Below are 25,301 nucleotides of genomic sequence, written 5' to 3'. Positions count from 1 at the left end.
AATGCCAATCATTATTATAATTCAACGATCATGCACTATTGGAATTAATGATTGATAGAGAGAATATTGCGATAACCATGGAGACTGTATGAAAGATTGAGACTATGATGGCTAAAGATGATACTCTTTAATACTCAAAGAGTTAGCACAGTCCTCGATCACATAGTTTTTGAGGTTAGCTTTGGAAGAAGCTATCGCCGCGCCAACTTAGCTTGATTTCTCATAGTATCTATGAATAACATTGCTAATATGATGATTTCATAATATATTCAAACATAAATATATTGAAAAAAAATTGTTAAAAACTTTGTTTGCTGCAAATAACAAAAGCTATGATCATATTTGAAATTACCAAACATTTTGGAAAGCTTAATCTTTCGATAAAAAAAATCATGATTATGAGAAGTAGATTATTTTATAAATTTGATGAGCATTTTTCTATAAGAATCTTTAAATTAGAATATTGAAGATTTGAAGAATGTTTGAAATTATTATTGATTAATAAATTATTAGATAATTGTTGGTTAAAATGTTGAATATTTGATTAAAATTTAAAATTGAATTGAAATATTGATTAATTATTAAATAATATTGCTAGTTAAAATATTAAATATTTATATGTAAATATAAAATTATATATTTATATATAAATATTTATATATTTATGTTGCGCATAATAATTATATATTAAAATAGCTAAATTGAAGAAAAAATAGAATTAATATCTTTTTAACATTCTATAATTATAATATAATATTCATAAATTTTATTCAAATTATAATTATTTTATTTAAATTCTTTAATAATGAATAATTAAAAAAATTTTATACTTTAAGTATATACTATATTACTATTATACTATTATACTATAATATATGAATTCTTGAAATTATATGTTCCAAAATAGAAAAATAACATAAATATAAATAATCCTAATTATGTCAGATGTATTTACAAAATTTCAATGTAAGCAAAAAGTTTATTATCCGAAAAAACAAAATTTTTCGATTATATATCTACATCATATACAATGTATTTGTTATTCTTACTAAAAGTAAAATATAATATTAAAATTTATTTATTCATCTTGATAATACTTTATATAAAATATAATATAACAAAAGAAATTTTCGTAGCCTTGAAGCTATTCGTAGCGGTAGGTCTCGTAGCATTGTAAACTAAATAAATAATTCTTAGCATCTGGTCTCATCGCATCTGCGTACATGTCGCACAAGAGATTAATAAATCGTTCCCTTCTCTTTTCCCTCGCCTTGCCGACACGTGCTACCCGCGCAAAAATCTAGGTAAGCCCATTTGCCGTAGGACCGCGTAAATCACCGTCATTGTCTTGTTGCTTTATTGCTTTACTGCCTCACGGATCTCTCTGTTGACCGATTGGACTCCCTTCTTCACGTTTCCAGTCGGTTTCTTATTCTTCTGCTACCATCGCTGCCTATATTCTTCTATGTTTATTTACATGCTGAGAAAACGAAACGTTGATTCTATACATATACATATCCACTTTATATTAATGTTTATGATGTTAAAACTTTTATAGTAATTAAAAATAATGGTCATCTTCGATTTCAATAATTTTTAATTATGTTGTTAAAATCAACAACTTTCTCTTATATAATTACCGCTCGACCATAGTTTTATAGATATTTGTAAAAAAAAGATCGTTACTAACGTTTCTTATTAAATTCTGTAAAAATTCACGTGTATATGTATATATTTTATGTGACCAGTGTTTTATTATTTCTATAAATATTGATTAATATTTAAAATATACAATACATGAATCGATTGAAAAATACATTTTTTAGAGATTTAACAAATAGTTTGAAATAAGAACTATATTTCCAGAAATCATATACTTCTGATACATAAAATTTAGAAGGAATTGGGAGAGAAAAATCAACGTAAAAAATTTTAACTTTAAATATTTAAGTTTCCAAAATATTAATAAAAAAACTATTGATATAATATATTTTATTCTATTTATATATGTATATATTCGTTATATATATATTATAGACATAATACATTGAATACAATCTACTAAGATAATCGTTTTCACTTAATAATCGTTTAGTTTAGTTGATGAGTTTAAAAAAATTGATGATACAATACTGATATTAGCTTTAATATACATAAAATCGATTATTATAACGTTTGTGACATGTCGTACATATATACAGGAAACAATTATTTACACGATATTCCTCATTAATTTTAACAATCTTGAAATATGTTATCAGAGATATGATTTTGAATAACTTTTATCTATATTATATATTACGATTGCTTGGTCTTAATTTTCAATATTCGCAAAAAATTATCCATACTTTTACAATGAATTATATTTATAATAATTATTTATAAAAGAAAACCTCATTATGTTAAATTTTGAATATCTTATAGAAGAGGAAAGATTTTTAATAATAAACATTTTATCCGAAAGGATAAAACGTAGGATGATTGCGATTCGAATATTATAATTAAAAAGTATTTCTTATACTTCATTTATTTGAATATAAATATTTAAAAATGAAATTATACAGTAGAGATTCCCACATCCAAACTAATAAGGAGATAAAAGTGACCGCATTGTGAAATTCTTGGATAATAGAACAATTCGTTAAATTTCATTTATTCAAGTAGAAATGAACAAAATTGACAGTTTCTTTCAACATCTAAGAGTTCCATCTTTTTAATCGCTAAATCACATAAATTTTTTATTATAAGCATAGAATTGCATTCCTGTTGCGCCTCGAACCACCTACCATCTATTCTTGTTAATTTCGTTGTATTTTCATCACTTTCAAGATCTTTAATTATTTTGTAATTCTCTTTAATATAGTAAATGTAGTTAAAACTACACGTTTTCGTTTATTTGCGATAGATTGAAATGATATTGATTGAGTTTTATCAATCGAACACAGGAAAATATTTATTACATCTATATATTGCATTTACATTGTAATTTAAATATGTTGTATGTAAACATCTAATAACGTTGTATGCAAATATCGAAACGTTGTGCGGATACGGATAATAGAACATTCGTGTATTAGGGTATTCGGATAATGGAGGTACGAATACAGGAGTCTTTACTTTGTATGTGTTTACATAGAATTGTTATCGTAACTATAATAAATTACGATTAGATTAGTTTATATTAATTTGAGAATCTAAAGAGTCTTCTAGCTAATCTAATCTAATTTAATCTAATCATATCTTATTATTGTAAAAATCGGTGAGGAAATGGTTTATCCAAGTTAATTTTTTTTTTTTTTTTTTTTTTTGCCATTTTGAGAAATAATCACACTGAATAAAATACTTTGAATAAAATATAATAAAACTCGCTACAAAATTTAGCAAAACTGGAATTGAGACTTCCTTTTCTACTATAGGCAAAATTTATTATAGATTTTTGCAAATATCTCTAAAAAGACCAAGTGTATAAGAAAAAATATTGAGCTTGAATAACATATTTCAAAATCATTGAAATCGATTGGATGTATTCTTTTGTAAATATTAATTATCAACCTAATTTCAATCATTATCGGTTGTCCATGAACTGTTTTATTTTTGCATTTCGCGAATCCAAGGAATCTGTGAAATGTGCAAACTCGCTATGAATAGATATTTTTATTGTTGTGCAACAAACATTCAGGATTATAAACATGTCATATAGAAATAGAAAAGAAAATTTAATTTTGATTTGGACTATATATTTTTTTGATCATCGTGCCAGTTATTATGTTAGAGCAATCATTATGTTTATGTGGAAAATAAAATTATTTTATATGGAATATTCTATAGATAAAAATATTATGTCATCCGCTATTTGATACTAGACGACTATGGTTGGGTGATTATAGTTGTATATAGATAGAATTCAATACATTATATCAAGAATTTTTTAATAATATCAAAACTAATACATAAACTCAACATGATATAAAAATTAATAAATTCAAAATTAAAATATTAGATTTAAGATTGATTTCTTTTTTTCTCCAACCCTTTCAAATTTCATATCAATCAGAAACTTTGGCTTTTCGAGAAAATATTCAAAATATCTTAATTCTAATTCATAACAGGTTTATTTATAAAAGCTACTATAGATAGATATTAAATGTAAATTATGATGATATATAAACAATCATTTAATAAACAAACAATACGTAACAGTTTTAAATAAATATTCTATATAAATATCTTTTTTTACGTATATTTCAAAAACTATAGCTGATCTAACTAAACTAGTTAAAATAATATAGGAAAATGTTGTTTAAAATTTTTACATTATTTATACTTTTATAATATATTCAAAAGTAAAGTTTCTAAATAATTAACATTTTTATTTTTAAATTTAATTAGTTCTGAATTGAGAAAAAAAATAATAAACTGTTTTCTTTAATATTTTTCGAATTACAATTCTCTTTTGTAATTGCGTTTGAATCGAATAACAAAATTATCTTAATAATTTTGTAAAATGTATAATTATATTAAAATAAAAAAATACTAAAAGTCATTAATTAAAAATGACAGAAACGATTTCTTAAAAACTTTGTGATTTTATTATGAGTTATGATAGATCAAAAATCAAAAAAAACAAAATAAAATATTTTTTTATCCGATCGTAACATTTCTCAAATAAAAAAAAAGATATTTCTCTAATTTAATTTAATTTTTCAATTTCAATTCTTTACTAATATACCATCGTGTCTCGATATTATCTTGCAATTGTATATATCGTCCTTGGTGATTCTTTCATCGCTGCTAGCTATCACCAAGGTGGCGCACTGGTCGGGAATCTTTGATCATCCGACAAGGATTACTTGGATGAATATAAGTCAACCCTCCACAAGAATGAATAATGTATTGCCCGTAGCCGCGAATTACTGACGATAATTCGCAGGAAGGTGAGAAATCTTTGTGGCATTATAACATACGTAGTAGCCTAATTTTATTGCGGTACCGACCCCTAGCTATCGCATAAGATTTGTCTTTGTGAGGATTATATCGGATGCCAAAGGCGATGATCGGATGCAATGAAAATTACGTTAGATATCTTCTTATGAAGATCTTTTACCAGGAAAAAGATTAGAAATTATTCATTGATTTCCAGAAATTAGAAGTATCCATTATTTTGGATAGATATTGAATTGTGAATATTTTAGATTTTAAATTTGATTTTTTTTTTTCTTTTTCTTTTCTAACTATACATATATTTCATTTCATTGAAAATTATTGAAATCATCAATGATTATTCCATTATATTATTTCATAAAACTGAAATTGATTTATATTTATAATAAATTCTCTCAATAAATCAGTAATTAAAAAGTATATATTTTAAATATAATAAAATACATATTTTACATTTACTCTAGGCTTTTATAATTATCTAATATAAAGAAACAATTACAAACATAGTCTTCAATAGTAATAATCGAAAATTCTTTCACTAAAGTTTTACGTAATTTATAATCCAATTTATCCAATTTATAATCCAAGAAAAAAAATTAAAGAGAGACTTTTCCGTATATTATCATGAATTATATGTTATTTTTTTCAATATATACGTATAATGATTCGTTCATTATTAAATCCGTTATTATTATTTTACGTAATTATTCGTTATAGAACACATATCAGAATGTTCAATAATTATAGAGAAGATAAAGGCGTATCTCGATCTATGTTATTTTATTATCAATATCCGTAACGTATCTATAATGAATATTAATTGAACAGGATATAAATTATGTAATTTTTGAGCAATATATATGCGACAATTTGTTCAAAACGATAATTTATTTTTTGTGTATGTCTATTATTATTTGATATAGAAATTTTTACTTTATACAACGAACCAAATAAGAATAATTAATCAAGAAATATATTGCATACATCATGTAATAATTACAGTAGAGACTCTCATATCCGTACCCTCATTATCCGAATATTCTAATATAAACGTTCTATTATCCGTATGTTCTGTTATCCGCACAACGTTTCATAGCGATGTTTACATACAACATACCTAGATTACAACATAAATACAACGTATTTAAATAATAGAATAAATATTTTCCTATGTTTGGTCATATCAATTCAGTCTGAAGCAACGATATCACAATGGCAAGTAAACGAAAACATGTAGTTTTAATTATTGAAGAGAAATACAAAATAATTAAAGATCTTGAAAGTGATGAAAATGCAATGAAATTAACAAGAATATATGATGAATGGTTCGATGATTTGAGGCGCAACGAGAATGTAATTCTATTGTTTACAATAAAAAATTTATGTGACTTAGTGGTTAAAAAGACGGAACTCTTAGATGTTGAAAGAAACTGTCAATTTTGTTTATTTTTGAATAAATGAAAATTAATGCAAAAGAAAGTAATTGTTCTATTATCCGAAAATTCCACTATCCGGCCATTTTTATCTCGCTATTGGTTCGAATACAAGAGTATCTATTAAATTATTTTACTTTCTAGTTAAATTATTTTATATAGAATTATCTTATTTATTTATTATTATTCATTTTATCATATACTAAGAAATATATTTAATTATATAATAAAATAAAATTAATCATCATATATGATCATCTATTAAGAAAGAAAGTTTCTAGAAAGAAATAATTTATGTATATTATCTTTGAGAAAAAATAAATTCTATTTAAAACTATTTTTCAAGTAAATTTAGGAGATAATTGATCAAAATTCAAATAAGATATTATTTATATGTTAAAAAAAAAACTGGAAAGTATCCTTTATATATGCTAAAAAAAATGCTATTAAAAATAATTCATATTGAACTATCGATACGTCTTTATAAATTTTAAAGACTCTTTTAAAGTTATTTGTCGAATATATTTTTTACTTTATTTAATTATGAAATATTCAAAGAAAAAAAAGACATTTGATGATGATGAAATTCAAAAGAAAGAAAATTTGTCCGCTTCCTAGTTGATGCAGCAGTTAATACATAAACGAATTATCTCTTAATCCATTTTACATATATATATTATTTTTAACATATTTTATATTTTATCACATTTACATTTATCATATATATATATATATATATATATATATATATATATATATATATATATATTCATATTTACTATACGAAGTGTCAATAATTTTCTTTTAATTTTGCAAGTTCGTACATACAATCCATATAATATGTAATATATAATAATTCATAGTATATAATATATTTTTATACATATTTAATAATTTTAGTAAAATTTTATATCATAAATTAGAAATAATCAATATTAATAGTTTTAAGGTAAAGTAACAAATAAATAAACTTTATAAATTATTTGTTTTATTAATTATCTTATTTTATACAAAAATTTAAAATTTCAAAAAAAAAATCTATAATTTATAATTTATAATTTATCAATTCATTAATATTATTAATTGATAAATTTTATATAAGAATTTAAAAAATTTTAAATGATAATAATTCAATAAAATAGTCTATACGCATGTGTACACACACACACACACATACACACACACAGAAATAAAACGGACACAATATCACAACATGGGGATGCAGATGTTTAAACTCACGAGAGCATAAGTTGGTAGGAGAAAGATATGCAGGTATTCGCGCTTAAACTATACTCGTTACCGGATGTTATTAATGGCCAATGTTTTGCGCTGGCTTATGGCTCTAACTTACGAACGCCCACGGGAGGAAATCGTCTCGTCCCGCGGGATATCGTTTGACCTAGAAGATTCAATTAACGAACATTGCATTTGCCATTATAGCGAGTTCGCTACAGCGTAGGTGACTGCCACGCTGATCTGCCGGAAGTGAAACTTTGCCATATTTTGAGACGTTAGATTCGAAGGATATTTGATATTCGAGATTAAGAAAACAATATAAACGAAGGAAATATCTTGCTAAGTGTTGCTGTAATGAGTAAAGTAAAAGATGTGATCTATATATATATATATAATGTTTTATATTGTACTTTGCATTATTCGACTTTCTATAATCTTCTAGGTTTCTTCTTTATTTCTTTTATTTTTATGCTTTTTATTTCTTTAAAAAGTATTTTTTTGATTTTTAAAAAAACTTTAATAAATAATTTCATAAAAAATTATATATTTAAATTTAAGAATTTACTGAAAGATAGAGAAGTAGATTGAAGAATAAAGATTGAAAAGAGAATTGTAAGATAAACTTTTAATTCTTTCAATTAAATTATTATAATATTGCACAATTCATATCATTTTTTTAAATCTATGTTATCTGCTAAATTCTTTGAGTCATTTTTATTATTTAATATATTAATTTTATTTAATTATTTAATATATCATGGTTTTTTATCATTGATTTTTCAAATTTGAGTATATAATTTAAAAAAAATCATTATCAATATTCAATATGATTTTTTATTTTAATATGCTGTTAGAAACATATTAAAAGTTCTTTTTATTGAAACAAACTTGAGAATGAATAAAACATAAAAAATTGAAGCAGATTTATTCCAGACAATTTCGCAATCATATCATTTTAAATCTAATAATACTCGTACAATTTGTAATATAACATAATGATAATTTGAAATAAGATTATGTAAATTTCAAATATTATAATACATTTTCATTATAACAAGAATTATTATTTGTGCGCAAGCATAATACATCATCATTATTATTATTACACAAAATATATCATCCAATTCGATCTTATTGAAAAAATATTGCAAAATATTTCTTATATTTTTCTTCTTGTTTTCATTATTCTCTTTTTTATAATTATTATTATTTATAAATGTCATGTATGTATATATGTATAGTCACAAAAATTTAGTTGCTAATATAATTTTAATTTTTATACTGTATATTTGAAATAAATAAAGAACAAATATATATATGTATATAATATAAACTAAAATAATAAATTCTTTATAAAATTTTTTATAAAATTTATTATTTGATTTGATAACTTTTATCCAATAAATGATTTAATCTATTAAAAATTATATTTTTAATAATCAATCCTGTTTTCTTCTAAAGACAAATTTATCATTTTTCTATAACATTTATCCTTGTTTCTATTAATTTTCGATTCTATCTATACAGATGATTATTTTTAAAAAAAAACTCGTTATTCTAGTTTAATAATTTAAATTTATAATACGTCTAGATATAAATAACATAATTAATAACAAGTTAAAAATATATTAAGTATCTATTATTATCGATTATATTAAATGCCATAAGTGATATTGTTCATTTTTTTCATGTATAATATAGTTATGTATCGTTTAGATTTTTAAATGTTATATTTCTTTATTTATTTCTTGTTACGTGACAACTATTCGGAGAGGGTACTTTATATATATATAGCAAAGATTTTCCTATCTATTTCATAACAAGCGGGAATGTTACGAACAAAACACGTTCTTTTAGAATCATAATAAATATATATAGTGTATGTGTGTGTTGTAATCATCTTTGAATAAAATTAATAATGTCAAAAATACGTATTTATCTTTATCTAATTTTTTTCTTAATTCATAAAAACGTAATCGATGCAGTGTGTATGTACGAATTAATTTTTTCTTTACATATTTTGTACTCTATTTTTTATAATAGCATTTGCTTGTGATGTGTAGGTTATGGAAAAGATAATCCTACTCTCGTTACGAAGATTCAACTGAAAGTTTATAAAGGGTATATAAAATCTAGTACTTTGATTAATGAATGCTATTTCTAATGTTTTCCGTTTTGAAATATAAAAAAATGATTACATAAATGTTTTTTTTTAAATTATTTTGAATGTTCAAATTAAATTCAATGTCTTTATTAAGATTCTTCTTCTTTTTTATTTAAATTTCTTTTTTTTTAATTTTCTTTTTTATGTAAATTTATTTGATTTAAGAGAAGATTAGCTTGTTATGATTTATTTAATATTATCGTGATCCATAATTTTAATTCTTTTTAACTCTTTTACATCAATATTTTTGATAGATTTTTATTTTCGATTTTTGATTTTTGATTTCTATTTTTAATTTTTTAAATTAAAAAAAATTTTTTAGTAAATATATCAAATAATAGTGATTTACTTAAAAATCTTTTGATAAAAAGATAAATAAATTCTAAGTTCTAATTTTTCTTTCTTTATATCAAAGAATATCTTGGTTAACATTAAATTAATTTAAAAATAATTATTAATTATATTAATAATAATATATTAATTATTATATTAATTTATACAATATTATATTTAATACGATAAATTGCTTATATACAAGTTATACAAAAATATACAAAAATATTTTTCACAATTACAGAAACAGTTTAAATCCTATATTTTTTCCATATACGCTCGCAAATCTAGAAAATATTAGCGATACCATTTTGACCGATCGAGACAGTATTCTCTACATACACGGATTCTTGGAGAACTCGGAAATGGAAAACGTGCAAACACCAATTAAATGTATTACTCTCACGCAATATAAAATGAGATAAATTACGAAGAAATGAGATGATTGAATTTAAAGTTTCATATTTACAGCCTATTTAGATAAGGGAAACGTAAATGTAATATTGCTTGATTGGGGAAATATAGCATTTAATATTAATTACTTTCGCGTGTCAAATATGGTTCCTATGATAGGAAGACTCGTTGCTAAATCCTTGACAGAACTTCACAAAGTGATCGATTTGAATAGATTACACGTGATTGGACATTCTTTGGGTGCTCACATAGCTGCTCATATTGGACGATCCATGAAAATTGTTCTTAATCGAATAACGGGTAAGTAATTAGAATTTTTTAAAAATAAAATATGAAAAATTATGTATTAATTTATGTATTATGTATCTGATTTGGAATATTTATATTGATTTTTAGTTATGAATAATAAATAATTTTTCAAAGGAAATAAGATTGTTAACTTTTATATGATGTATATAAATATTAAATATATAAAATGTATAAATATTAATACTATCCGATTGTTCTAGAACTCTCTATATAAATATAATATTTGAATATCTGAATTTAAGTTTTCTTCTATGATTCACCAAATATAAAGCTATAGTCTATATATTTTTATATATATATGAATTCAGACTAAACAAAATATAAGTAAATTTATTAAAATAATGCAACTTCTATTAAGCGGATTCAATATTTAAATTTAAAATATCCGAATATTCTACATATATTCAGTTTTCAATTGAATGAATATTCGAGTACTCAAGTTTTTGTATCAATAGATCTGAACAACGCTAACAAATAAATACATAAAATGTTTCATATATTACATATATATTCTAATTTCTAATTCATTGATAATATTTCAAATTTGATATATAAATCGATAGTAAATATATTAAATATGTTAATTCATATAATTGAATTTAAAAATTATGACCGGATAAAAAATTAAAAATTCAATACAGATAAAAAATTATAAACTTTATCTTAAGAAAAAAATATTCTAGATTATATTGATATAAAGATTTAAAAAATACGATATAAAGTAAGATTTTTAATTGAAATATATTGATCGAAAAATTTTGAATTACTTCTCAAAAGATTTACTTCTTAAAGAATTATTTCTTAAAGAAAATACAATAACACAATATATGTTATTATTTTTACATATTGTATTCAATATTATTAAACTGAATTAAAAGAATAACAATCTCCTAATATTATAGGATTAGATCCAGCATTTCCACTCTTTTATCCTTCTGAGTGTCATCTCAGGTCGAGCGATGCTAAAACCGTTGTAATCCTTCACACTGATGGTGGATTTTATGGGACACCTTTCAATACAGGAACTGTTGATTTTTATGCAAACAAGGGGATCAGTCCTCAACCGGGTTGCCCTCCAACTATTGGAAGAGGTAGATTATAATTTGTTGTTAAGCTATCCTAGTGGTTCATCGTCATAATATAGAAAATTTTAATAGCGATCGAATACGACATTGAAAACCGGTTATCATTATAATTTATAAAAGATATATTTATGCTGTTTATTTATAATAATCATTGTCATCTATTGCAAGTGGCCAAAAAGATAAATCATTTAATGCAATAATAAAAATATCTTTTTTTATATTATTTATTTTTCCTATATATGATGAAGACAAATAATTACATGAAATATTTTGATAAAATTAAAATAGTGTATTAATATATCAAATATCTTTGAAGGATTATAAAAAAAAATTATTATAAAAAAATATTAGTTTATTTTTATTTATTGAATTATAAACAATTTAAATTTGCATTAAATAAAGTGAAGTAAAAAGCGATCTTGTTATATTTTCATTTTGCTTCAACATAAATTTAAATTGTTTATAATTTAATAAATAAGTAACCGATTTTTTTAAATATTAACTTTTGTATTTGGTTTTTAAAATCAATTATTCTAAAGATGTTCTAAATATTTGTTAAGATTATGGAATAGAAAAATATATATTTATATATAAAAGAACATTGATAATTTTGAAAAATTCGAAATAAATAAATTATTGATATTATTTCAATTATATATAAAATATTTATATATTATTATGATTAAAAGAAATATTAAATTTAAATAATTTAATTATTTAAATAGATTTTCTGTATATTTTTCCTTCTTTCTTATATATATATTCTATATATCATATTCTTATCATACTATTATCATACATTTTTTTCATTATATTTTAATGTTTGATCTTTGATTTTTAACAGATATAAGAAAAGTCTTTTAATTCATAAAGTCAAAAAATTATAAAATTTTGGGAAAATTTATGTGGAAAACATATGTAACGAAATTCTTCTTATAATCTAAAATTATTTTAAAAAATTAAAATTAATTGTTAAATTTGATTATTCTTTGATTTTAGTTTGTAAGTTACATACTATATATAAGAGATAAAAAGATAGTATATAAGGATTATCATCTTTCAAAATAAAGATTATTTGAAAATAAAAAATAAAAATATTGAATTTACAATCAAATTGTATCAAATTCAATGAAAACAAAAAGTATTTGTTTTTTATCAAAAAATTTGGTTTTTATCAGAAAATCCATAATGAAAATGAAGGTTTTTATTAAAAAAAAAAAAATTGTAAATAATATAACTGCATGACTTTGATTTAAGACAGAATATATAACTTTTTATTAAAGTTTTTATTTAAAATTTTTTGACATATTTCGTTATTTAAAATTCAATAAATATTTTTGACAAGAAATACAAATGAATTTATAATACAACTTATTACTTTCTGCGAAAACAATATATAATAAAAAAATATAAACAAATATATTTCTACAAAGAATATCTTATTAGCACTTAATTACTATTCATCTTGATTTTTTAAAACATAATGTATCATCCAAAAGAAATCTCATCAATGTTAAACAAAGCATGATAACATTGATGCATATAAGATTTGTTATATAAATAAAATTTTTTGATTTTTTACGCTTGATTAATTGATATTGTTCAACATATATTCTTAGCATATATGCTTATTACTATGTAATTAAAGACATAGATTGAATAATTAATCTATTATTATCATATAGATTACATTTTATATAAATTATTTTATTTTTTTTAGTATGTTTTATTTATATGTGTATATTTATATTTTCTAATAAATGTTACAAAAATATTCCTACTTATACATAATATTTTTATGTAAATAAAGTAATAATGAAGTTAAGGAATTCTTTTTATAATTTTTATATTCTACAGTCAAAAAATAAAAAAATAAGAATTCAAAGATCAATTTTTAATTTTTTAGAATAAATGTGAACAAAAATATGAAATTGTATGTTATATATTATCTTTATATGATGTATTTTATTTGTCTTTAAAATTTTATAATTTCTGAATTTATGAGTTAGACTTTTTTTATTAATTTATCAATGAAAATTTTATCTTCTAAATAAAATTTTTTCAGTTGATAGACTGATAAATTGAATTGATAAGTTAGTTATTTATTTTAGAAGAATGTTTATTTTTTAATTTATTGATATATATATATAATAGTCCATATATAGTGTGTTAATATATTCATGAAATGCTTTCTGAGAAAAAAGAGTTTAAAATAAACATAAATATTAATATACAAAAATATCAAATAAAGTTTATTTATTTATTATATAATTGAAATTTATTTTAGAAAAAGCGAAATATACTTAAAAATATTTTATTTAAAATTATTTTGATTTTTGTCATTAATATTATTCAATAAGAAATAGATGGAAATTAAATGATTTTGAAAAATATATATTCTAATGTTTTTTAATTTTTTTATGAATGGATATTATAAAAATTAATTTTAGTTTCCTTTTATTTCAATTTTCTGAAATGAAATTATATTTTTTGATATATTATTCGATATAGCTTAACATTCTTTATAAAAAAAAATATTAACCCAATATAAAAATTATTAGTTTAGAATATATATTTTTATAAATATTATATTAATAATTTGTAAATTTATTATAGACATTGAAAAACAAATATTGCTTTGTATATTTTTTATATAATAAATTTTATAAAATTTAAATTTTATAATTTTTAGAAAATAATATTGAATTTATACTTCTTCATAGAAAATATCTGTATGAAATAATGCAAAAATCATATGATGCATTGAAAAAATAAACACTCTGTGACTTTATATATCCACTTATCAAAAGAAACATACAAAATAAATAACATCAAAATATGCAATTTTCAAAATCATTCAAATTCCATCCGAAAATTTCTTGTTACAGAGAATCATTATTATCATTATAATAAATATCAAAGTGATAATTTCAGATGAGACATATAGAAATCTTTTGTAATCTTCTTTATTATATTCTGTTTTTGGTTTGGCTCATCTAATATTAAAAAATCTAATATTAAAAAATCTTAAATTTTTGTATCTTAGTTTCTTTGTATCTTGTTCATATAAATGAACAAGTTTTGATCGACAATTTATATACTATTTATGTTTATTTTGATCTGTAGAAGATTCTTCAAAGATGAATATATTAATATTTTATATAGATACTTTTTTGCAAAAAAGTATATTATTCCCTACTATGCTCTTGAATAAATTCAGCTTATAATATTTTGAGACCACAAAGATCAGATCATATCTTGCTGTTTTTCTTTAATATACCTTAATAATGGAATGCACATTTAATTCTAAAACAAATGACACAAATGAGCTATATTAAATTAATATACACTACATATATGTATAGATATCAACTATGAATAAGAGATATTTATAATATAATTTCAGAAAAAATTGTAACGTTATTAATTATTTTATTAAATATTATTATTAATTAGTATAAACATATTTTGTTATATTATATTATATTGATATTCACGATTAAAATTAGAATCATTTGATAAAAATTAAATTTTATTTTATAAAATGAATTGTATTTTACAAATCGTAAAAAACATTTACAATTCTGTTAAAAAATTTAATTATACTAAATTAAAATTTATATTTATTTCTTTTTCATATATAATAACTCTTTACAAAATTTTTTATTTTTAAAATTGAAATTTCATATTTGCTAAAATTCATAAAAAAATATTAATTTTAATGGTTTTTATCATTTTTAAAATTAAATTTGTTAAAGACTTGTGCAGTCATCAAAAATCTGTGAAGATATATACGGAGTCTTTAAAAAATCCCAAAGCATTTCCGGCGTACAAATGCTTTAACAATAAAAAGGATAATGAAGTAATTTATTTTGGAGATTCGATACCACCTAATATGTAAATAATAATTTCTATTTTATTACTTCAAATTCTATTTATTTTGACCACATAATCATTACATCATATTATTTCAGATATGGTGCATATTGTTTCAATACTAATTTACTACGGAACAAAGGCATTTAATGTTTTTATATATATATTAAATGAATATAGTATATATTAGATGAATATAATATATATACTAGATTATTATAATAATAATAATAAAACTTTCAGAGAAGTAAAAAATATACTTTATTGTTAAATTTATACAATAAATGAATATTTGCACTTACATTTCTATTATTTTTAATTATATTTTTTTTATTTCTACTTATAAAATTATTTTTTATAATTAATATAAATAATAATATATAATATATAATATAAATAATAATATATAAAATTTTTTGTTATAATTATTATTATATTTCGAAATATTATTATATTGATTATTATTATTAAAATATATTTAAAAATATCGACTAAAATTTTCAAAAAAATTTTAATTTTAATATCTCACCTGATATTATCTTGATTTACTAAAAGCATAATTAAACAAGTATTATTTCTTATCTTTTCTATAATAAATTTTACAAAATTCAAATCAAAATATTTTTTTAATTAATAATTTTTAGATATATATGAATTAATATTTTTTATAGAAAATATATCGGACAATGTATTTAAAAAAATAATTACATTTAAAAAAATAAAATTAACTTTCATATAACTTTTATTCTTCCATTTATAAAAAAATTAACATCGGTATATTTCTTTCGAATCTATTTAACTATTAATTTATTTATAGTGATATAAACGTTTATATAATTATAAACATATTTCACTATAAATAATATTAACGTAAATAATATTTAATAATATTAAAGATATTTATATCAAATGAGATTTTCAATATAATATATACAACATATACATATGCATTATATTTATTGCATATATTAAACATATATGCATGTAATTATATATTACATAAATATATATATGTTATATATTTTTATACTATCTCTTGTAAGTATAATTTTTTGTATAAAATTATATTTTATATTTTAAAATTAATGTGCTTTTATCTGATAAAACAAATTGTGAATAATTCATTTTATTTTATCAGATAATATAAGAATAATTCTAAATTATTATTTCATAATTTTAAAATAAAATAGTTTTTATATAACATCGTATATATTATATTAATAACATCATAGCAATAATTGTTGATGATGAATAAAATTTAATTAATTTGCTTACTTTAACACTTTATATCTTTAACAACTATAACTATATATAAATTATTATAGAATTACAAATTCAGAAAAAATTCAGAAAATCATGGTAATACAATTGTTCATTGCTAATGAATTGATATTAAAGCTTCTTAACTTTATTAGGGTTACAAGAATACACGCAATATAATATACATTTATACTATATAAGTATATACAATAGTTATAATATAGTATATATAATTTATTTGCTCGAAAATCTCAATAATTTCATTATTTTTAATGCATATAGCTATAAGTAATAAATTTTAATTAAATTTCTTAGATCATTTTTATTTTATTTTCATTATATAATTTTTTTTATTCATTAAATTGTATCAAGATAAATTGAATATATTTTTATGCTATATAAATGTAGCAAACATTACTTTAATCATCGATGAATCGATTAATCGGTTGAATCAAAAATAATTAAGATAGCTATATTATATAATCCAATTTATATAGTAATTTTATAGAATTAGAAAATTTTTAAAAATAAAAGTAAAATTTAAAAATCGCACTAAATATAATATTTATAGAAAAAAATTGATCTCCTTTATAATTTTTTTTTATCTAATTATTTATATCAAATAAAATAAAAAAAAAATATATAATAAAAAAAAATTAAGCATTCAAGCATATTAAGCCTAATTTAAATATTTCAATAGTAAATTTATTTCAATCCTTTTAAATATTTCAATAAATTCTAATAATGTTGTACACATATAAAATAAATATATCACTAATGTAAAAAGATACTTTTACATGTAATCTGTTTTATATTTTACCTAATATTATAAACTGATTTATTTTCTGCATTTCAAAATTACAAATTTCTGTTCACAAATTTTGAGATTATTTATAAAATTGAATCTATTTATTAGTTTGGCAAAGTGACGCATGAATAGCTGTTTATAATTTCATTTTAACCATTCATCGTCATGAATAATTAATAGGAACCAATTATGTCTCTTTTGATGCATATGATATCCAAGTCACCTGAACAACCTGACATTCCACATAATAATTACTTCCATCTCTTAAAAACAAAAGAAAGAAGAAATAATTCTTTAGCTAATTTCCATTAATTTTATTTCGAAACAGTTTATATATATATTCAATTTATGTTTTTTAATTAAGAAATTTCATAATTAAATTCTATTTCATTTTTACAAATGAAATTTTAACCTTACATTGTCTGAACATTCATTATTCAAATATTTTAATAAGAAATAGCTTTTAATTTGAAATTTATATTTGATATATATATATATATATATATATATATATATAATATTTATTCATGTATCTAGAATTTTTTTCAAAAATAGATTATAAGAAAAAATAAAAAAATTTTTTACATTTAATGCAGAATAAATTTTTTATATTGTTCAAACTACGATTACAAAATGATATCATAATTTGCTAAAATTGATGTTATTTCTTATATTAAATTTATAGAAATCGTCATATGTGTTTGATGAATCGAGATCAATAATTAAAATTTTTTAAAATTTGCAAAATTTTAAAAACTTTCATTTTCTATTCATTATTGAAAATTTATTAATGAATTAACTGAAAAATCTAATATTCTTTCTTCCACGATAGATCATTAAATTCGTTTCGACAACCAGTATAAGATAAAAAGAAAAAAAAATAAATAATTTAAAAAAATCATAACATTGTCATTATATAAATTATTGTATAGTATTACACATCATAAATTTAAAAAATTTGTTTCAATCGTTAGATGGAGTATAAAAAATAAAAATTTTATCTTTGTCTTTTTTCATTTTTAAATCTATTTTCATTAAAATCTGTGCCATATATATTTGTAGATTTTTTAAATCTATCGAAATATTTCGAGAAAAAAATCAAAGAACTAATAGCATGAACAATCTATATAGCTATAAATATAGATAAATCGTGAATAATTTCACTATCAATATAGAAAAAAATTCTTAGTCTATTCAAAGTGTTATACCTTGATTGTAATTTATAACCTATTCAACAAATTACCTCGATTACAGAGCTAAATGGTTAACAATAATGTTCAATTCTACGATCTAATTGAAACACATGCGTCCTCTGTTCAAATATCTAACCAAGACGACTAATCCAACATGTAGTTAATTGCGTTGTTAACATGCATAACCGCAGTACCGCAACTGCGTAAAGCAATGTCCGTGCACGCGAATGCATTCTAATCGAACCAATTAAATTAACCTGACAGTACAACTGGTTCGTTACCACGTATCCATGTGCCCGCGAGAACCGTTACCATTTACATCATTCTAAAGACTTCCGAAAAACAAACTGCTTTCCTCTTCCTGACTATTCATCCTAAAAATTATCAATCGGCCATATTATATTTCAATCGGAGATATCTTATAAAAAAGCAACATATCAATTTCGTCATGATTTCTATTTAATCATTTAAGTTAATCATCAAAAAATTTCTTAATTGCATCTCAATTGCATTTCAAATATTATATATATTTATACGTATATATACATGTTGAAATTTAATATAAAATTAAATATTTTTGAATTCAAAAAGACAATAAGAAAATTATTTATTTCAATTCTTAGAGTATTTCATGGCAGATTGCTATTATTTTTTTGCCCCATTTTTTAATTACACTGATATTATTATTAATTATCTTAGAAATAGTATTATTAATTTCTTGAATAATTTTTTTCTCAATTTTTCAATATAAATAATTGAAAAATTATAAAATAAAAAAATATTTGCAAATTCTCATTTAATTTTTTTCTTTCTTATAACTAGATGAAATAAAGATACCATGATTTTTTATATATATTTTCTAAATTAAAGAATTCTTTTGTTGACAATTTCAAGTTTCGTTGTTCGAATAGCTTTATAACATATTCCATTAATGAAGTTACAAAATGATCGAATTTTATAAGTATTGTTTATCAAAAACATTTTAAATTCAAAATGAATAAATTATATTTAAATATTAGATATATTGTGTATTTGTATATTTATGCAAAATTTGAATATACAAAAAATGTTATGTATAAAAGAATATAAAATATACAAAGTACAATTTTTATTTTAATAATGTATTATATTTGAAAAATAAAGCAAATTTTTCTTTAAACTCTATTTCTTTAATCATGTTCGTACAAATTTAATTTTGCAAAAAAAAATCCACAGTTTAATTACTATAAGTTACTATATGTTAGAAATAAAAATATTTTATAATTTATAATATGATGTATATATTTTATTTGTGTTTTCTTCATTTGTTCATTTTCTGTGTGAGCTTTCAAAACAATTAAAAATTTAAATTTTTAATATGATATGTTTTTATCTGTTTTATATGATTGAAAACAATCATATTTATTTTTTAATGAATCATAATTTTTATGTTACGTCATATTGCAATAAATGCATCAATATAAAGTTATTAATAGTTATTAAAAATTGCTTAATTAAATTGATATAACATAATATTAAACATATATATGTTCTTTTTTTTCGAAAAGAATCGAACAATGAACAAAAATCAATAAAATGCAAGAAAGTACAAAGGAGACAATCGTATCGATATCACAATGATATTCCAGATGAATCTAGACCATGATCTATATAAATACTATTTGAGAATCGGAACGCGAGAAACAGGATCATTAACAACACCTATGACGCAAGGAAACGTCTAACATCTGAGGTTGAATCTCGAGCCATTCATGCTTCACTGAATAAGACGAAACAAATACAATCATTACGTATACGTGGAACTCCTTCTTCCGCCATCTAAACAAGAATCCCTATACGCAATCCGTTCATGGGAATATCACATATAACGCACCTTTTCTCTACCGGCATGCTAGCTATCCAAGCATAAGTGTTGCGCGCACGAGGTGGTGCAACCGGTGCGCCTCTCTAGAGGGCATAATTCTTTGATCTCGATTTTTGTCCACTCACCCTATCTCTCCACCCCACCCTACCTCCGCCCAATCCACTGTGGCATAACTAGCTTATCCAGGTTGATGCTGTGTTGGCTTCGTCGTTCTACATACATCGTGCGCCGCCCTCTCTCCGCGCAGAAAATTCAAGACCGGTTAATCCAGATTAACTTTGAGCCGACGTTACTGTACTGTAGGTAAGCGCACGTGTACGAACGCCTTTGTACACGTATATACATGATCATGAACATGTGTCCGAGTATATGCGCGAGAGTTTGTGGCGGCGAACCTCGATCGGGAGTAACGATCTTCCGCGATCAAAATGCAACGATACTTTCCCCCTGGAGCACTCGCCGGACCTGTCCTACCGCTGTACCGAGCTCTTCTTCGCGAAGGCAGAATTACGAACGCGTGCAACGTCTGCGAACCGTGACCTACGAGTCTATAGAAAAAGATTGTTCTTTAACTCATTGGTTATATATTTTTTCATATCTCATCTCGAAAATATTCAATTTTCTGAATTAATATTTATTAAATTTTTCTTTTCATTTGTTTACATTTACCTTTTTTCACTTAAATACGACTTAAAAATATCTCTTTTTCTTTTCAATTAATACTGATAATGAAAGAATATTCTTTTTATATTAGCCCTCAAGCTGAATTTATTAAGCAATTTCATATCCAATTTTAACAAATTGGGATCTATTTTGATTTAGATTAAACGGATAATTTTGAAGGACTTGAGACGAATCAATTCATTTGATTATCAAAAATCAATTAATATAAATGAATTAATAATGAATGCTATTATATTTAAGCAACATACGTTTAAATTATTATAAATAATTTACAAATTGACTTAATATTATTAACTTTGAATTAAATGCAACGGAATATATCATCACTACACATATCAATTTAAGAATTTTTCATCAATTTAAGATTATAGATTGTTAATGAGAAAATATTAAGATATTTGTAATTGAATTTTGGGACTAATAGGATTAGAAATAGGATTGATTTAGGGTGAATTTTGAGTTAAATTATTACAGATAGTTTGATTTAATAGATTTGAGATTTAATAAAAAACATGAAATTTTAAACATTGATAAGAACATAAAATATGAGGAATATAGAAAAATTGTTTTCAAGTATTGATGAAATTAAAATCTTGAAATACAAAGATGTTATTATTAAATCACGAATATGCAAAAACTTAAAATGTAATTATTTCATTTTAAATTAAAAATTATTTTTTTTACATTTTATAATTTTATTTTGCATGTATTATCAAAGTGAATTTCTAAATAAAATTTAACAAATTCATTAGATCTAAAAAAACTTATCTAAAGAAACTTTTAAATAACAATGATATTATATTGATTACATTAATAAATTATTTTTATACAAAAGAGATGTCTTGTTAAATTTTGTTAAATTAATATTGACAATTTATTTTTTAAAAAAATACATTTGACATATTTTAAAAATATATTGAATCAATTATATTTAGAACAAGAATAACAATACAAGATAATATACAAATAATACAAAAATAATATAAAAAATTAAGTCATTCTTAATACGTATAAAAATGAAATAAAATTATAAAGCCGGTATCGTAAGTATGACAACTGGGTCTACTGTGAAAACTTACTACTGTGGGTCTATTTGAAAACTTAATTGAACTAAATGCAAATCAAATTTGTTAAAGATATCTATATATTCAATGTAAGAAGGGGGTACCTATCGTGAGCATGAAGTCTTTGTATATAAGGCATCGTTCTTGATATTAATGATGGTAACGTATCACCAGTAATGAACATGCACAACCTGTCCCGCCCACGAGCGTAGTCTGCGTTATACTCATACAACAATATTATCTATACAATGCTATATCAAGAATCGTCTAATTTTTTAGGAAATTATATTATTAATTTAATTATTAATAAGTTATCTGAAGTTTTTCTTCAAAAATATATTCAATCTATTCAATTTCAACATTCTTCGTTAACTATAATCTTAAAAAATGAAGTTTATTAATTAGAAATTTGTTACATAAAAATTATATTTTTAAATTATTATTATATATATATATATCTTTTCTAACAAAAAAATTATTCGTTATTCGTATTTATCATTTACCTTCATATTATTTCCTATCATCATAACATTTTCTTTCAATATATTAAAAAAGCTAATTTTTATTAAAAAAAATTTGTTTATCTTTTCCAAGTTAAAAAAGATCATTTTAAGATTAAATTTTACACTTGAATTTTCGCAATTAAAAAAACAATATATATATGTTTGAATATTTTTTTTGCAAAATCTATTTTTGATCGGACTTCTCAAAATTTCATCAAAATTAATATTTTTTATTTTTCTTATAAAAATAAAAAAATTAAAATCCTGATATTCAAAACTTTGAAAAGTTGAAAACTTTTGAAATTCAATAATAATAATAATTACTTTAAATAATTGAATTGATATTACAGATATTAGACCTATTTTAACTGATACTTTTTCATAAATCTTTTGCAATATTTATGAAAAAAAAATAAAATATAAAAATTTAATTTTTTACAAATAAAAAAAATAATTACCGTTATAATTGAATGAATTTATTTTAGAAATCAGAATTTATTAAGATTTTAATTTTTAAAACTTTCTTAAAAAGAAAAAAGAAGAGGATAAAAATATACATTTTAAGTTTTGAGAATCCGCTTTAAATTTTGAAATTTTGAAAATGTTTTACGAGTTCATAAATTTTCTCAAATTTCATAGATTACGTTTCAATCTATAAATCATCTTATTGATAACAATGTATTGTCATTATAACGCATATAAAATAATCGAATATACATTATTTAAATGTAAACAATTGAATACATACAACATGAACATAACATTAATCAATCGTAAAAGAATCCCTATTTTTTATAACTCTAAAGTAATTATATTTTAAAACGTCCATTTGCATTACAATTATTTATATTAAAAAGATAAATTTTAAAAATCATTGTTAATATTTTTAATAAGTTAGTAGTTTATTACATCATTAAAATTCTAGAATCAATTTTTTTTTGCATAGGACAAATTTTTTCAAAAAGTTATTAAAAAATTGGAAATTAGGTTATAAAAGTTTTATTAAGTTGAATATCAAATTAAACAAAATATATTGTAATTTAATATTTCTTTTTTATTAGGAATATATTTAAATCGCTCTTTTTTTCTATTTTAACACGACTAAATACGATTAGTATCAATATATGATTTTTCATTCATATCATAATGTCTCATTAAAAGATTCGACAATTTTACAATATTATTATTTACTAACTCTTAATAACTAATAAATATTTATGTTATATATATTTATATTATTAAATATGATGGATAATATTCCAATAATATATCCAATGCCTTAATCAAACGTATTGGCATTCGTATTCCAGCAACAAGATAGTAAAAACATATTATATTCGCCGATTACCGATATTAAGTTATTTAAACTGCGTAATAAATAGTAGGTTTTACAACCATGAGATTCCAATGTCGCAGCATGTTATACTATAGTAGAAAGCTATTAAACTAATAACATGATATACTAGATCCGATATTATATTGTATTATAATATATATCGAAAAAAAAATTTTTTAATGAGAAAAAAAAATTAGAGGAAAAGAAAAAAAAATCAAAATGGATAAAACTCAAAGATTAATGGGAAACTATATCATAATATTTTCTTATCTTTCTTGTAAATATTTTATGTGATACAAAGAATTACAAGATTAATATAATTCTTTTTATTCTACAATAATCAAAAACTATGAGATAATTTAAATTAAGAATCTCAAATAATCACAATATTTATTTTTATATCATCAATTCATTGATTTTTATTACACGCGTACCAATTCAATTACATTCGTTTTTATACTTGATTTCAGTCGAAACGACAAAACAAGAAATTTAATGTAATTTTCACTCTGTGAAAATCTCGTAGATATGCCTGGATATGGAAATTTTGCATACTTCATATTCCATTGAACGCTGGCTTCCTTCTTTTTTTTGAATTAACGTTTAAAAAATTTAAATAGCTTACGATTTAATTTATAACCGATACCAATCAAAGATCGAATTGTTCTGAGAAAGGATCAAAATGTTCATTGCTTTGAGTGAAGTTTTTCTATCTAAGTCGTCCAATTGTGCAATAACTCGTTCTTCGAAGAGTGTAATTCATTTTTGAAAGAATTCTAGCCTCTTTCTTCCGTAGTG

The 25,301-nt window shown here is 21.4% G+C and overlaps 1 protein-coding gene across 2 annotated transcripts; it reads left to right on the top strand.

Moving 5' to 3' along the window:
- Nucleotides 1-9,439: 9,439 nt before the first annotated feature.
- LOC147658538 (lipase member H) lies at nt 9,440-16,092 on the top strand. Of its 2 annotated transcripts, none has more exons than XM_086915714.1 (7): nt 9,440-9,598; nt 9,674-9,731; nt 10,352-10,500; nt 10,579-10,821; nt 11,733-11,921; nt 15,674-15,812; nt 15,890-16,092. In XM_086915714.1, exons 1-7 carry the CDS (start codon nt 9,529-9,531, stop codon nt 15,939-15,941), a joined length of 900 nt encoding a protein of 299 aa, XP_086771840.1. In that variant the 5' UTR covers nt 9,440-9,528; the 3' UTR covers nt 15,942-16,092. The 2 variants fall into 2 exon arrangements, with proteins under 2 accessions (XP_086771840.1, XP_086771845.1); XM_086915719.1 differs by having other exon boundaries at nt 9,541-9,598; nt 10,399-10,500.
- Nucleotides 16,093-25,301: the final 9,209 nt, after the last annotated feature.

Source organism: Apis florea, unplaced genomic scaffold (genome assembly GCF_048593485.1).
Source record: "Apis florea isolate Af1SG1 unplaced genomic scaffold, ASM4859348v1 contig_2190_pilon, whole genome shotgun sequence".
Taxonomy (NCBI): Eukaryota; Metazoa; Arthropoda; class Insecta; order Hymenoptera; family Apidae; genus Apis; species Apis florea.
The sequence above is the reverse complement of the archived record's forward strand: the minus strand, read 5'-3'. Positions and strand labels throughout refer to the sequence as shown.